This window comes from Channa argus, chromosome 3 (assembly GCF_033026475.1).
Source record: "Channa argus isolate prfri chromosome 3, Channa argus male v1.0, whole genome shotgun sequence".
NCBI classification, from domain to species: Eukaryota; Metazoa; Chordata; class Actinopteri; order Anabantiformes; family Channidae; genus Channa; species Channa argus.
Window position 1 is genome coordinate 18,864,069 of NC_090199.1, and position 16,686 is coordinate 18,880,754.

Sequence of the window (16,686 nt, forward strand, 5' to 3'; positions counted from 1 at the left end):
AATATAAGTAAGCAAAAGAAAGATTTTCATTTGTAGACAACTATTTTGTCAAATTGACTCACTGGCAGATTGTATCAGCTGTAGCTAGCTAGCAAATTTACAATTTGCTTTATTTATTCATGTTTTTCTATTGTGTTTGTAATGATGAGGACTAACTAATACATTTAGCAAACATAATGCTAATGGGGAACTAGTGAAGAAGTTTTGACTTGAGTATAAACTCCTCCAGGACGAGACAGGCAGAGCTGATCAACAATACTCTTTTATATGATATGATATCTTGGCTCCTATACAGTGGATATTTTATTCCTAAAAAGACCTTCTGCAGTGTGACCACTTTTTTTTATCTTTGCTTAGGAGATGATGGAAACAAACAAGAACATTTAAGTAATTTTTCAGTCTGATTAATCGAGAAGGTGAATTTGCAGTTAGATCACTAAAAAAAATATTTAGTAACAGTCGAACTGAAAACTTGGAGTCAAACAGGTTCTTTTGCTGAGTAAATACATGGGCTGCTTAGATTTATACTTCTGGTTTACTGTACTTGCCGACGTATTTAAAATGGTGTGTGTGTGTGTGTGTGTGTGTGTATGGTGTGTTAATTTCAAACTCCATTCAGAAAGCTGATTATTTCAGGGGCAGCAGTCTATAGGAAGTTGTGTAGAAAAAGTTGTGCCAGAGGCCTTTTGAACCATACTAAATTATTTTCTGGAGCTCTGCATCCATTAGTCCTAATGAGGTCAGTGCTGCATGTGTGGTCCAGTCATCAATATGGATGCTGGTGTCATTGTCTTGACTGCTGGTGTACCCACAGTATTATTAATAAAACATCTGTTTCTACAAGATTTGTTGACCTGTGACAGGGAGAATATTGCTGAAGATGTAATCTTATGAAGGTGACAGTGTTTTGTTTTAAATACAGTATCAAACACAGTCTTACATTATATGTCTATAGCATATGCACTCAGTTGGCAGTTTATTAAGTACAATTAGCTGTGAAATTATTGTTCTTTAGTGTTTTGTTAAAGTGTTATTTCCTCCCAAAGGAAGAATTCACAGAAAATCCTGTGTGTCAGCTGAAAAACCGAGTTTTTGTGTGCAACTTTTACAGAAGATGTGAGGTGACTGAGGTTACACTTCAGTCAGTCTTTGCTGGCTAAGGGTGGGTGTGAGAAGGCCATCAAGAACAGAATAACACAAAGTGGAATGGTACTGACCAGACAGTGAGCAAATACAGTTTTGATGTGGGTATTTTGCACATTAGACACTAGAGACTAGCATAAAGTTCACAATGACAAAAGCAGTGATGAAACTGAGGATTTTAAATTATATAATCAAATTAATTAATTATTGCACACAAGTTGTAAGGGAATTAAAGCTTTAGTTCAATAGAAACAGGAAACCAAAAAGACACAAACGGATTAAGCCTGCATTGTTTTTTTTTTTAATATTTATTCTTTATCACAGTTGTGTGAAGCTTCTGTGAATTAAAGCCTCTGCTTATACAATTTTAGTTGACAGTTCAGATTCATTGCCAAGGATTTTCCTAATGATATTGATTCAAGTTGTCAATAAATACATTAAATCGAGCTGTGGTCAGCATTATCATTACCATGAGTCACGTGATTGCGGCAGAGAGAGTGGTTCATTAAATCAATCACTTTGGGTTTTCATCGGCCTTGAGCAGTTGGCTACATCTTTTCAATGGCAATGAATCAAAACACATTACTAATTAATGATTTACCTTAAGGGACTTCACAGAATGTAGAGCACATGACACTCATTCTGGAGTCTTGATTCATGGTTGTATGCATTCTTAAGCAAGTCAAGTTACACTTAGATTTAAATTCTAAAAAGTTCATGAGATATTTATTCTTTATTGGAAATTCCCTCCAGGGGCTAACATTGACAAGAATAGAACAGATGTGAACTCACCTTAACTTTTAACTTTGACCTTTGACCACCAAAATGTTAGGAATTTACCCTTACAGAAAATCATGTTTCAATAATAAAATCAGTTTCAATATCAGCTTTGTTATTTCATACTGCAGGTTGGGAGAGGACAGTACCAATGTATCTTTTGTCTGTGTTCCAGCTCTGCTTGGACTAAAACCACATTTTCCACATTCTCTGTGCTACCAAATCAAATGAAAGTTGTTGATAAGATATGTTTATCTCGAAAAAACAATTGGAAATTAGTTATTCAGCCTCAGTGGTCTCAGTGGTCTGGCAAAACACTTGTAGTTTCAGTGGACTGAGTTTGCTTTGTGTTTGTTATCCCAGAATGCATATGTCAACATGTATGTGTTTCATCGTGACATATATTGTATGTGTAGGTGCATACCCAGGTGGTAATCATCTTGGTGATATTTTAAAAAAGGACTTGGTCATTATTCATGGCATTGATTATGAAAAGTCTCACACCCATATGTGATTAATTAGTCTTAAACAGACAAGAATGATGAAACTTCCTCATTCTCTTACAAAAGAAACCATGTGTGCTATATAGGAGTAAGGGTAAAAAAGGTCACTTTACAATGAAAATCCCTGTTTTGTGTGTAGTGTATTCTCTCTGTATATTAGAGGCTGTGTATTTGTGTGTGACAGCAGTGAGGACTGCTCTCCATTGGACATACAATAGGCTGCAGTAGAGCTTGACGTGCTGTTGAGACCTCTGATTCAGCCTCTCAAGCTTTGCCTACCTCTGGGGCACCAGCTTCATGCCCTATCTCTCTTTCAGTGAAAAAATTCAAACAATGGGGGATTCTGGGGTAGCACAGTGGTGGAGTTGTTGGCGCTATCACTTCACAGCTGGAAGGTTGCGGGTTTGCGGGATGAACAGTGGCCGGTATGTGGGAAGTTTGCGTGTTCTTCCCCTGCTTGCGTGGGTTTTCCCCTCACAGTTCAAAAACGTGCATGTTAGGTTAATTGGTGACTTTAAAATTGGCTGTGAATGTTAGTGTGAATGGTTGTCTGTCTGCATTTGTCTCTTTGTGTTGCCCCTGAGATCGTCTGGCGACCTGTCCAGGATGTACCCAAACTCTCGCCCAGTGACAGCTGGGGCAGGCTTCAGGGATAGGCCCCATCAACCCAGAACAGGATAGGCAGTTGCAGATAATGGTTGGATGGATGGAGGATGCTGATGATTTTTTAAAAATACATTCATAGGAAAACCCGTTATACTTTGCACAGTTCAATCTTAAACTGGCAGCATAAAAAGCATTGAGCACTCACCCTGTTTACTATTCTCAGACATTGTTTCTCCAGTCATTCTGCGATGCGCAGACAACAATAACTACTAATTGAGCATCAGCTACAGAGCAGCTGGTTCACCTCAGATGAAGTCATTCATTCATTTTTTTTTCCAGAGTGGGAAGTCCATTTACTCCATTCACTGGCACACAGCACTAGCACACGTAGGGCACAATCTGCTCTCAAATAATATGTTTTTATTTAAAATTAAAAAATAGTTGCATGAAATAAACATACAGTCCAGAATCGTTTCTGCTCTGCTGACGTTAATTATAAATTTAAGCTGCAGTTTCATTGAAAGAAAATTTCTAAACATTAAATTAGCTGCAATGTAAGTGGCTAACATTTGGAAAGTTTTTGCTTTGGAGTTTGTTTTCATGCACCAACCTCATCTCCCCTCCCTAATCTGACCCTGAAACCTAAAATACCCATATGGGACGTACATTGTCCCACAGTCAGACGATGGTTATATCCTCTAAGCGCCTTTCCCTCTCTGGTTTTCTGACTTTCCTCTATGCTTGTGGGACAAATGTAGTATAATGTAGGGAGAAATACATGACAAATGGTGCAGGGTGATTTTAATAAAAACCTCAATGTCGTAAACTCTCTGCCTGTCTTAATATAGATGTACAGCAGGCTAACCACCAGCACCTCCTCCTCCTTCCACACCCTTTGTGGTTCTGGCTCAGCAAAAATCTACTTGTGTGCTTGAGCAGCTTCCACTCTTTGATATACAGACAATTTTATGGACAAGAGTTAGCACTTCACTAAACTTAAATATTACCGCACTTGGGTGCCTGAGGCGAAATGTAAGTCTCTCTTGTGTAATGTAAGTGCCACTGGGGGAAAAAAAATCAAAACACAGGACACGTCAGAAAGTTTATTAAAAAAAGTTAATAAAAAGAGTCTCACCTCTTAAAAGGACCCTTTTAAATTACATGTGTTACGGTCACATGGAAACAAAAAAATCAAACCCTCCATTTATATTTGTATTAACCTGCAAATATAATATATAGAGCAATTACTAATCTTAAACTTAGTTTAGAGATATTTTTTTTTGTGTCACATTATTAAAAAAAGGATTTAACTAATGTTTGTACAAAAGGGTAAAACATTAAATTTCCCCATTTAGTTTTTTAATCTCATGGTTTTTACTTTGCTAATATCCTGTAAATTACCTGGTCGTGGATTATAAAAATCCACATAATCTAATTACAGTATTTGAGCAGATTGACATACACAGATTGAGTTACTGTACATGATCAAGCACTGTGTATACATTACATATGTAGACATGTTTAATCAAACTAGCAACGGTCAAAAACAAATATCCTTATATACAGTGTAATATGCAATGATTTGCAGTTTGGATCTGAGCCAAGAAACTCCAAATAAAGCACATTACTATGAATGATATGACATTTGAGTATAAGATCATTCGGACTTGAACCTCTAATCAGGATGGATACACCCCAGACATTGTGATCTGCTATCATGCGGTTACAGTTGGTATGTAGTTAACTACAGTATGCTCAGAAACCTCAGTTTAGAGGCAAAACATTGTGCTGCATTGTGGTAATTTTTGCAAATTTTTAGTTGCACTTGAAACTTGCAGCGTATAACTGCAAGCTTTCTTGTGAACATCTTATTGATCATGTTTAAGTATTGTAGTTCATTTTTCTTACATTTTCAGGCTTACTCTGTAGCTGTAGTTAACAGCTAATACTAAACAACACCTTTTCATATTGATCAATTTATTAGCTTCTTTACCTTTTGAGTTGCGCACACTTTTTTATTTTCCCGAGCTTTATTGTTTCAGAGCAAAAAGCCAGAAAGACTAAATAGAATGAGGATAATTGGAATTATTCTGGCCATGGAGTGTATTGAATCTCTCACACTACATGGGGCAGGGACAGTATACGTACCAGGTTATATATGTGTTAATGTGGAAGCTATGCAGCATGACCCCTGAGCAACCAGCTGGTGTACAGTCAGACACAAACCTGTCTGTGGCTAGCAAAATCTTGTCTCTGCCCTTACTTGTATATCACTACATCTGACCGGGGTGGTTGTGGTCCCATCTGAGTTGCAAATTTATGCTGGCTGAGTGAAGTGCCGTGGGCTCAGCTAAGCGTGATGACAACGAAGTGCGGTTGCAATTTCATTCAAAATTGGTTCTCACTTCCTTTATCACAAATGGTTAATGCTTCGTCATGCTTAGCTACTGATGTCTAACTCATTTATAGGAACTCGAGTGAGACACCAGTATAATGGACTCATGTAGTTACGAGTCAGTATGAGTTGTCAATCAGCAATACAAAAAGTGATCATGTAAGGTCATAGATTAAATAATGAGGATGCAACAGGCTGAGTAAGGGTTGCATTTTTGCTAAATAGTACAGAAAAATAAAGCTAAAACTGCAAATAAATGAGAATTTTTTTTTTTTATTATTGTTTTATTAGGAAAACAAACCTTTCTTTACAGGTAAAATGTTAAGTTTATAGTTGCTGTAGACCTATGCTGCTGGAGAGTTGTCAGACCAAGCTAGGAAAGCTGCCTATACTCAGGCTTTATGCACCCAGATAGCTGTGATATACTATTCCCTTTTTAAAAATTTGGGACAGTTCCCATGCCTTTGGTTTAACAAGAGCAGATGAGATGTTTGTAATCACACATCAAGGGAATTAAGTTGTGATGCATAGCAGAGTTTTGCTGCTGTGGGTTGTTTTTCATCTTTTTGTCTCAATGTCTGAATTTTTATCACTTCATTTAAGAAAGAACAGAACAGTTGTGTGAATGTGTCTCTCTTCATTTTTGTTTCAAACTGATGACTACCAAGACACAGAAACTGTAAAAAAGTATAGACGAACAGATAAAGGTGGTTATGGATTCTGGAATGTTTTGAGATAGGGAGGCCTGGGACACAGGAAGTGGCATGAGTTGGATTTAGCCAAAAAGGTCGTTTGTGTGTCTCTGCGTGCGTGTGTTGGGTCACATGGACAGCAAGGTCAGGGCTATCAGAGCCACTTGTCATGCCAGCTGATCCATCAGGGCACTACTGTCGATTTTCCTCAGGGTTCCAGTTCGTATTGAACACAGAAATCAGTTGTTTTGCAGTTAAACAGTATATTAGAACTGCTTTATACTCTACCCTTGCTGCATTTTTAAGTACTTATTTTGAAACTGTAAAACAGTTTACACACAGTGGTTAAAAACACCAAATGCAATGTATGAGCAAACCAGGATTTCATCTGTTTTTGTTTATGTTGGGTGTTGTGAGGTTAATGAGATTAAGAAGCATATGTACGTGTACTGTTGACGTTATTAATGACATAATATGGCTTTGATGTTTGGCTTTTTATAGTTTAACTTTTAAGAACGGTTAACCAGTTGTCAAGGAAACCATGCAAAACAATTGTTTGTTACACAAGTGTTAAGCTCAGCTATTCAAAGGAACAGATGTGGACGAAATAAGAGAGGCATGTATGTGGAGCAAAAGAACTGGCTGCAAGATAGTGGGGACCGCAATAAGGTAGAAGTGAAAGTGTGTAGCTGTGGATTTAGTCTATGGATTTAGGAATCACTTTGAGAAACTTGTTTGATAAAAAGATAGACTTTCTCAAGAGCAAAGGCATATGTTTTCGGTGTCTGAAATGAGAAAATATGAGTAAACGCTGTCAGGAAAAGGAAACTGCCAGATTTGCTCAAGAATGAACCCTACTTTGCCGCAAATACAAGTCAAGGAAAACACACCTGTTAAGGCAGGGGAATCTGTGGATGGTGATAAACAGGCAGTGATCAGCGGATTTGTGAGCAGCAGAAGTAATCAACACTTCCTTGCTGGGCCTGGGCCACCGAGGACATTCTTGTTCCTGCCCCAAGTTCCTGTGGGGCAAAAAAAGAGCAACAAGGTAATTACTTCGTATGCATTCTTGGATTCTGACAGCACAGCTACATTTTGCACAGATAAACTTCTTGATGCAGTAAGGACCAGATAAGGACCTTGGCCGCAGTAATGGAAAGGTTTTGAACATTCCTCATCATGGAGTGTATCACTCTAAAAAGCATAAGCTTCAATGTGGTGTTTGCAAACAATCGTGCCAATTCACAACAAAGTCATCTCAAGGCACTTTACAGAATAAAGTCAAGACTATAAAGATGTATAGAGAAAACCCAACAATTCCCCTTTGAGCAAGCCCTAGGCAACAGTGGAGGGGAAAAACTCAGTTTAACGGGAGAAACCTCCAGCAGAACCAGGCTCAGGGTGGGCGGCCATCTGCCTTGACCGGTTGGGGTGAGTGGAAAGTGAAGAGAGAAAAGAAAAAGACCAACAAAACCAACAACAAAACATCGGGCAGGTTGCTCGGACGGGTAGCTGCACACTGGAAAACACTAAGCTTCAAAGCCGAGGACACCTGCAAAGAGGGACAGCGAGAGAGCGACAGAGAAGGAGAAAGACAACTATGGGAGAAAACACACAGAGTTAATCTCATACAGTAGTTAAAATTTTTAAGTGAAAGGAGAGAGTGACAGGAGGAGGGTGGTCCCCCTGCAGTCTAAGCCTATAGCAGCATAACTATAACTAAGCATAAGCTTTATCAAAGAGCAATGTTTTGAGCCTAGACTTAAAAATAGAGAGGGTGCCTGCTTCCCGAATAAGAACTAGGAGCTGGTTCCACAGGAGGGGAGCTTGATAGCTAAAGGCTCTGCCTCCCATTCTACCTTTGGAAACTCTGGGAACCACAAGTAGGCCTGCATTCTGAAATTGGAGTGGTCTACTGGGATGATATGGTGCTATGAGAGCTTCTATATATGATAGAGCCTGACCATTCAGAGCTTTATATGTAAGAAGCAGGGTTTTAAATTCTATTCTAAATTTAATGGGAAGCCAATAGAGAGAAGCTAGTGAAGGTGAAATATGATCTATCTTACTAGTTCCAGCCGGCACTCGTGGTTCAGCATTTTGGATTTATAGCAGGCTCTTAAGGGAGTTACTGGGGCATCCTGAAAGTAGGGACTTATAGTAGTCCAACCTAGAGGTAACAAATGCATGGATCAGTTTTTCGGCATCACTTTGAGACAGGATGCTCCTAATTTTGGCAATGTTCCGTAGGTGGAAGAAGGCTGTTCTAGAGATTTGTTTTATATGTGAGGTGAGGTTTTTGACAAATCCTTGTCAAAAATGACTCCAAGTTTCCTTGCAGTAGTACTGGAGTCCACATTTATGCCATCTTGAGTAACAATATGGTTGGACATCATATTTCTAAGATTTTTGGGCCCAAATACTATGACTTCAGTTTTGTCTGAGTTTAGAATCAAAAATTATGGGACACTCAGGCCTTTATGTGTTGTAGGCATGCTTGAAGCTTGATTAACTGATTTTTTTTCATCTGGTTCCTAAACTCCCTGTCCACCTGAATGGAGAGATACAATTATAGACACTGTATTACAGATACATCTCTATTTACTAATTACCTCAGTCATTAGCTACAAGAATTTACCTCATGTTTATAACCCAGTGCCAGATGTAGTTAGAGGTTGAGGTGCATTTTTCTGACCTGATTCACCACATTCCAGCAGTATCATTTTGACTCAGCACTGACAAAGTTAAGTTTCAATTAAAATGAAACCTGACAATTAAAATGTCTTGGATTCCAGAAGCATCCATGCTTCAGTTCTTGCCTTTTATTACTCATTTTATTTCTCAGCTTTCACACCTGTTTGGTTGGTTTGCCTTGCCTCTATGCTCAGATTTAGGTGTTAAAAGGCAATACAAAATAAGATTCCTCTCCAAGTAGAAATATCATTGTGGGGTTTTGCTTTATAGGCTCAATTTGTTTGTTTTATTTGTATGTGTGTTTTGCATGACATGAACAGTCTCACTGGAATGCCCAGTTTTAATAATTTAACAATGGTAAATGGCCACTTATATAGAAGAGCTTTTATCCAAAGCGCAATGCAGCTTCTCATTCACACACACACTCAAACACCGATGGCGATGGCTGCCCTGCAAGGTGCTCTCACCTGACCCACTGGGAGCAACTTGGGGTTCAGTGTCTTTCCCAAGGACACTTTGACACGCAGACGAGAGGGACCGGGAATTGAACCACTGTCCCTGTTGTCTGTAGACTGCCTTACCATCTGAGCTGAAGCCTCCCATATAAAGCAGTGTGTGTGTGGGTGAATGTACCTGTAAAATATTCCCTCAGTTGCAGTGTGTCAAATGTGGGTAAAGGCTTGTTGTTACACTTCTGTCTTCCTTTGATCTGACTTTTTCCCACCTGAGCTGCTAGAGGAACATGTTTTAAAAGAGAGAGGGAAGGGGAGGCGGAGTTTGCCCCACATTTCCTCTCCAACATTTGCAGTCTTTTATCTCACGTCTATTCAGCAGAACTGTTTTATCACTCTGACTTTCGTTATATCGGTCTCTTCTCAGATATACAATAATAATATTTCAGCACACTCTCATAATCTCATACGCTCACTATCAGAGCATCTGACCGGCATTTATTAAATGTATAAGACGAAAAGGCAAAACCAACTTAGTGCTGCTCCTTCCTTCTGTAGCCCCATGCTGTGTCTTAGAGTGTAATCTTATGTGTTTTGAACACATTTGAGTTTTGTGTTTCCAAGATCTGTGTAACCCTCTGAAATCTGCTTTATACCCAAGATAGTTTAAACACTAAAACTGACACTAACTTGGTTTCCTTTGTGCTTGTCAAAACAGTGTGACTTACATACATGTTTCCTTTGTGCTTGTCAAAACAGTGTGACTTACATACATATATATGTGAGTGTGTGTTTGCTTTTTTCACATCTGTCAGTTGGCTTATTTTTATCCTTGAATTTATAAATAAAATGAGTATTATAATCTTGTAGTGAAGCTTAAATCATTTTTAACAAGCCACAGATTAGATGCTTGATTAGATTTAGTGTGTGTGACTGCCAGTTCACTGGTGTAGTACCCAAACATCTTTTCTCTTTTTTCCTTTGTAGGGATGTTGATGAGTGATTTGTCTCGCCCATTCCGGATGATGCTGCTAGTCAATCCACAGAGCGGCAAAGGACAGGCGCTCGCCCTGTACAACAGCTACATCCAACAGATGCTCAATGAGACCAATGTGCTGCACACTCTGATTATCACTGGTGAGTCTAGGGCAAAAGTAATGACATATTGTACAACATTTGAAAAAAGTTTAAGAACTTTGAAGTATGGAATTTCATGGTATTTCAAATTATTTTTAGCTGATTAACTACAGTGAGTTGAAGATAAGAGCACAGTATAAAACTACATACAGGATACAGGATGGAACCATAGATGGTTATTTTTCTGATTTATTCAACTTTTACTCACCTGCCCAACACAATGTTTGCAGATGCAAGGAATCACACTTAACTCAAGCAAACCAAGAACACAGACCTACAGGTTGTTTTTTACTTTTACCTTGTAGTTTTTAGTACACATAACTCGGCCGCACACAGAATATTTTCTACTGTGGTTATTATGAAGGTCCCACTGACATTCTGGTCTGGTCTTTTCCTCAGCTGTAATATCTTTGGTAGACGGGGAACAGAAGCAGCTTCATACACAAACAAATGACTCAACAAAGGCCACAATAATTGCAACAGATGCCTTCATGTCCCAGCTTGTCTGTCTCTCCCAGTACCCCACCTATGCTTTAAATTCACCTGTTTTTATGCTGTCACCATCATTATGCTGATCCTCTACCTCTGACCCTATGCATGCAGAGCTGTTATGTAATAAATATGTGTACACACATTTAGACACACATACAGATAAAGACATGTCCATGATGAAAATGCAGATTTACACAAAATCCTCTCAAATCTGCATACATGAAACAGCGTGACCAATGAAAGGTAAATCTAGAAAACTCACCTATAGATAATATATATGACTAATAGACTTGTACAATAAATCTACAGTATCACGTAATCTCTGCCAAATTTGTAAGCCTTGAATGATACATCAGTAGTAGATTTGAAAAAATCAAAACAGTTGAATAGTATGGTATTTGAATAGGTTAGTAATTTATCAATATCCATTATTAAGCCCCGTTATAAAGCGAAACCTAAATTAGATCAAGCATATCTTATTAATATTTGATGATTGTCTGTTATTTATATAAAATCTTAGCAAGTAGGTAACCAATAACTATTGCTGTAAAAAGGGAATGAAAGGTGCAATATATTTTTTTCCAAAATGTAGTGCTGTAGTATAAAACTGCAGTACATACAATAAATGCAATTATTTATGTTATGAGCATTTTTAATAAAGTTGACAAGCAACACAAATGTTATACACAAATGCGTTTAGAGACTATTTGGAATTATTTAATAATATGTGTCTTGAATTGATGAGTTTGACAGACTCTCTCAGGGAAACTTCCCTAAATTCAGTGGAGCAGGACAGATGTTACTATGAAAAGTGATTTAAAAAAAAAACTGACAACCCTCTTAAGATTTTGGTACTTAGGATCTCATTAACACCACATCGATATTCCTGAGCTGTTGACAATTGATGTTGGGGGTTTTAATTAGCAGTCTGTTGGGAATGTGTTTTATAAGTAAACTGGGTATTTACCATTACACCTACTAAACAGCATGTTTAGCTGTTCCTGTGTATCACTGACATCTGTACAGGACGTATGGTTGTAAGGTTCTTGTATGCAGATTCAAACTGAAGTGGACAGACTCATTATCAGTTGTTGGTCTGCGTCTGCTGTGGGCACTGCCAGGGGTGGAGATAGATGAAGGATGACTGCACTGCTGAGGGCGCCCGATGCAGAGAGAGTGTGCTTGTCCCAGTGTGTCTTTCGTGTTTGTAGATTTCGTACGTGTGTCTGTGTGGTAGGAAAAATGGCATGCTGATTCCCCCAAGGCAGTCTCCCTCACTGCTCTGGCATCCCAAGATGTCTGTCAGATTGTATTAATTAAACAATTTTAACTTGTTTCTCCTCTTTTTGTAGTCATCTGCTCAATACAAGTTAAAATTTTTAGCGAAAAAGACAGACATTCCGGTGAACAAAGTTTTTCTATTGTCTTTTCTTTGTTTTGAAAATCAAAACTCACATAAAAAATATCATAGATCATTTCACAAGGTATTTGACTGTAATTCTCTTTGTGGCACTTACTGTAAGTTTAGCAGGGACATCCTAGATCTTACAAAAAGGAAACTAAGCCATTTTTAAATTTATCAAAAGCATCCTTTTAAAGAAATATCCAGGAAATCTAACTGCAGCACTGCATAAAAGCTACACGAGACAGTTGCTGCAGACAAAGTTTGCACATTGGTGGCTCAAGATTGGTAACATTGTACATTAACAGGGAACACTAAGGGTCAACTGTGGCTCAGAATGTAGAGCAGTCATTCACCCATCCCAGGGTTGAGTGTTGTCAACCCCATCATTTTTGACTCACTTTTTGTTGTACTTACTGTGGTTGGTACCACTTCACATAATTGCTGCTGGTGATGTGTAAACAATCTGATGTTGAGTCTTGATTGTCACTTTGTTTTGTACATTTTTCTGGGTGCATCCACAGTTCAGGCTTGACTCAGGGCTGTGTAAGAACAGAAAGTGTCTATCAGCACCTACAGCCATTGGCACAACAAATTTGAGCCTTTCTGGATCTGTTAAGAGGCATATTTCTATTACTGCACTCTGGTGGGGGTGGGGGGTGAGGGGAATAAATCTCATGTGCTAGGACAGTAAAACTCCCTTGCTGGTGATTTGTACAACGTGCAGCACGTTATGAATTTGAAATATGAAATTTAAGAAAGGAATGCATTTGCAGTTTGCAGTTAAAACATGCAAATATGACTAGATGGCTGGTGCATACTGCAGTCGGGAAAGTCCCAAATGACCCACTAGGGCCCTATGTTGGTGAATGAGTACAGCAGCTATTAGCTGTTGCTGCTATAAGAGTGCTGCCATCAGGATGTGTGACAGCACACCTGAAGCCACAATGACAGAGTTTGTTGCTACCTTACAGGCACTAAAACTGTATTGATGCACCAATATGCCTTTGATGGCTGGACGGGGCCACACCTGGTAGGGTGCGGTCCTGTGGCCTTTTGCATCCCAAATTGATGCTCTACCCATTGAGCCACCAGGCCCCCTTGTGGCTGTAAATATCCCTTATCACTTACTGTATTATTTTAAAATTGCTTCTTTGTGTGCCCTAGTGTGGTTCAGCAGGATGAAATTAAAGATCACAACATCAGGATGAGAAATTAGTCACTGTAAACTTTGGTAAAGTACAGCCACAACTATTGAATGTTTTTAATATGGGTATGTGTCCTAACTATAAAACCAGCCCTAAATCCCTGTATAATTTACCATGGTCCAAACTATTCTCTGACAGTCAGATTAAATGTGTAACAAACAGCATCAAATCCTTGTTTTAAGAAGCTAGAGTCACCAAATGGTATACATAATTGCTCTGCAATGATGATGTGAATATAATTATACCTGCAAACAAAACTTGTCTGGATTGATAAATGTGCCATTATTCCAGTTGCAATTATAACATGTTTCCAGTGAACTGAAGAAATCCAGTGTAGTTTTCCAGAGTTAAAATTCATAAGATCCTAATCTTAATCTTTTCATCCATCTGAGGACATGTTTTCAACATGCCCCACAGTCCAAGTCAAGATTGTGGCCAGAGGCTTTTACCAGAGGCCAGTAAAGGAGCCAAGCTCTGCACGAGTGAAATGACTTACTCACAATCCACTGTTTCATCCCACAAGAAGAAACTCTACAGGACAATACCCCTCCTTTCCTTTTTCCTCTCCCCTCTGCTGTATCCCCTCTCCCTCCCTTTCTCCCTTTCCTGTCCTCTTCTGTCCTCAGCCATAATAATCACAATATAACCTTTGCTGTTTCCCACATTGCTCTATGTTGCCATTATCAGTCTGTCTGACAAGGGGAGATGCATACTGAATCCTCTCAGGTTGTCCCCACTTTAAACCTTCAATCCTTTATAGTTTGTAGGCTCTGCCTAGATAAGGTAATTTGATGAAGCCCTGATGAGGAGGAATCAGTTTCTTAATTCTGCAGAGTTTAGGAAAGGAAAGAGGAGAGGCTGAGAAATCAGATCCCTCTTGTGTGCATCTGTGTGCATGCATGCACCTGTGTGTACAGGCTTGTATTTGTTACCTAGTAAGGGCCAACAAAGTTTTTTCCCTGAGTTAGACCCTTTTGACAAAGAGGATCTTTTGCTGATCCTAGCAAGTTTGCAGGTCGGTTTGCGGATTTAAGACTCGGTTTAGGGTTAGGTATAGATTTGCATTGGTGTAAGGGTTAGGGATAGATTAAGGGGCTAATGAATGCATTGTGTCAATGTATGTTCCAGAAAGTATAGAAGTGTGTGTGTGTGTGTGTGTGTGTGTGTGTGTGTGTGTCCGCTTGTGCGCTCTCTCTCTCTCCTTTGTTCAGTTAAAACACTGACACAATGGCTGCTTTAAAAGAACAAAATCTTTTTTGTCCAAATTAAACTTGGGAGAAACTAGTAAATTTGTTTTTGTGGCACTTGTGGGTTGATTTTGTTACCTATGGACAGTGCCGGGCTAGAATAAGCTGTTGTAACTGGCAACAGCTTTGTATTTAATGTAAACAGGTAGTAGAGTAGTACTGTACCAGTCTTGTCATCTGACTCCTGTTATTAATGTCATTTATGAGTAAAGTTATTCTCAATAAGCTGTTATTTGTTTAGTTTAGATGTCCATTAAGTGACTGTCACACACTTCGGTTATACAAACTAACACATTCTATGTCAGCAAACAAGAGTGTGCCAATTCAGTCTTGTAAAAATACCTTGTCAGCTGACAAGGCATTTTTTGTAAAGATGGTAAAACAAGCATTGAACAGAATTTGTTAGTACAAGAATGGCTTTGTCTGCTTGTTTCCAAAATCACAGAAAGCAAGAAGAGCAGTAACTGCTGTGCTGTTACTGCTGAGATAAACCACACTTTTTATGATACTAGTAATAAAAACAAAAATTCACTCATTGCAGAGCTATAGCAATAAGCCATTACTTAATGGTGGTCTTCCACCATTCTCTTATTTTTTTTGTCTTAAAAAATAATATTAAATGATATCAATGTTCTGGTGTTATAAAGAATAAGAAAATAAATAATAAGGATATGAAAGAGTGGATAGAGAGGATACGTTGCCCAGTGTTACTGAGCTACAGCAGATGTTGGGTTGGAAGAAGGTAGTGACATTTGACTGGCTTCTCATCATAGCTCAGAGCTGTCCTCTGCATTTGTATTTGTGTCAAGTATAACAAAACCTTACATACACATACAAGGAGCCATTAGTAACAAGAAAACTCTATAGCAGTTGGTTTAGGAGTTTCTTCTTCTCTGGCCTTTAGAAGTCTTAGCCAAAAATGTGCCAGATGATTTTAATTCTTGCTAAATTATCTGAAAATATAATGAGATTTAAAAATAATAATATATTTTACTTAAAGGTGCCCTTTTACTAGGTCACTGTACAAGTACAATTTACTATGAAAAGTCAATTAAGGTAGTATAGACTGGTCAATGCCGTGTCCATAGAACACGTTTTATGGACATCACAGTAAACTGTAGTAATAATTTATTATTCATATATGTAACTTTCTACAAATTCCCAGGGGTGTTTCTTGCAATTAATTAGAGACTAATTACTTATTTCTTACAATTTGCACTAATTATAGAAGAATTAAATTTTTATTTTTGTCTGCCTGTGGGCAGATTTTTGCACATACAGTTGACCTGCTGTGCACTGACTAGAAGACTCTAGGTTATTTATGCATTTCATTAGAGCTAATTCATTCTAATGTACTGTCTCTATTTCCTATTTAATTAGTATCTAATTACGAAGTGCTGAAATTCTGGCACTGAAATATTGCTTTTTCACACACACACACACACACACACACACACACACACACACACAGATATATCCATCTATCTATATCTATAGATAGATCTATATCTCACTGATTATGTGTTGTGTGTACTGACTCAAACGTTACTCTTGTGGCCCTGTCTCCTAACCCCGTTTAGATCAGATTATTGAGCTCCACATTAATTTGACATCTGTTCCTAGATAATTTGGTTCATCTACTACGCAGAGAGGTGTATGCTTTGTTTAAGACATTTCATCTGCTTTCCCTCCCACTGTGATACTTTAATTTGCAGACTGAAGGGAAAAAGTTTAAAGCAGGAAAGATTGAGAATTACCAGATGTTTTCATCACTTCTTCACGCACACAAAGGGCAGATCATACTGGAACATAAAGAGCTGTTGACAGGTGCAGTCTGCCACACCTCCATGATATCTGACCATGACCTCTGAGCCTTTGGTGGAGGAAGCAAGCTGACAGGACACATTTCACTTTTAGCAGAGTCCTACTCGCCAGATC

At 38.5% G+C, this 16,686-nt stretch overlaps 1 protein-coding gene across 1 annotated transcript in view; it reads left to right on the top strand.

Moving 5' to 3' along the window:
* Positions 1-16,686, top strand: part of LOC137123594 (sphingosine kinase 1-like) — a 32,047-nt gene that overhangs the window by 3,599 nt on the left and 11,762 nt on the right. The window contains exon 2 of the mRNA XM_067497595.1: positions 10,250-10,399. Coding sequence (XP_067353696.1) covers positions 10,250-10,399 — 150 coding nt within the window. The remainder of the gene's footprint in view (positions 1-10,249; positions 10,400-16,686) is intronic.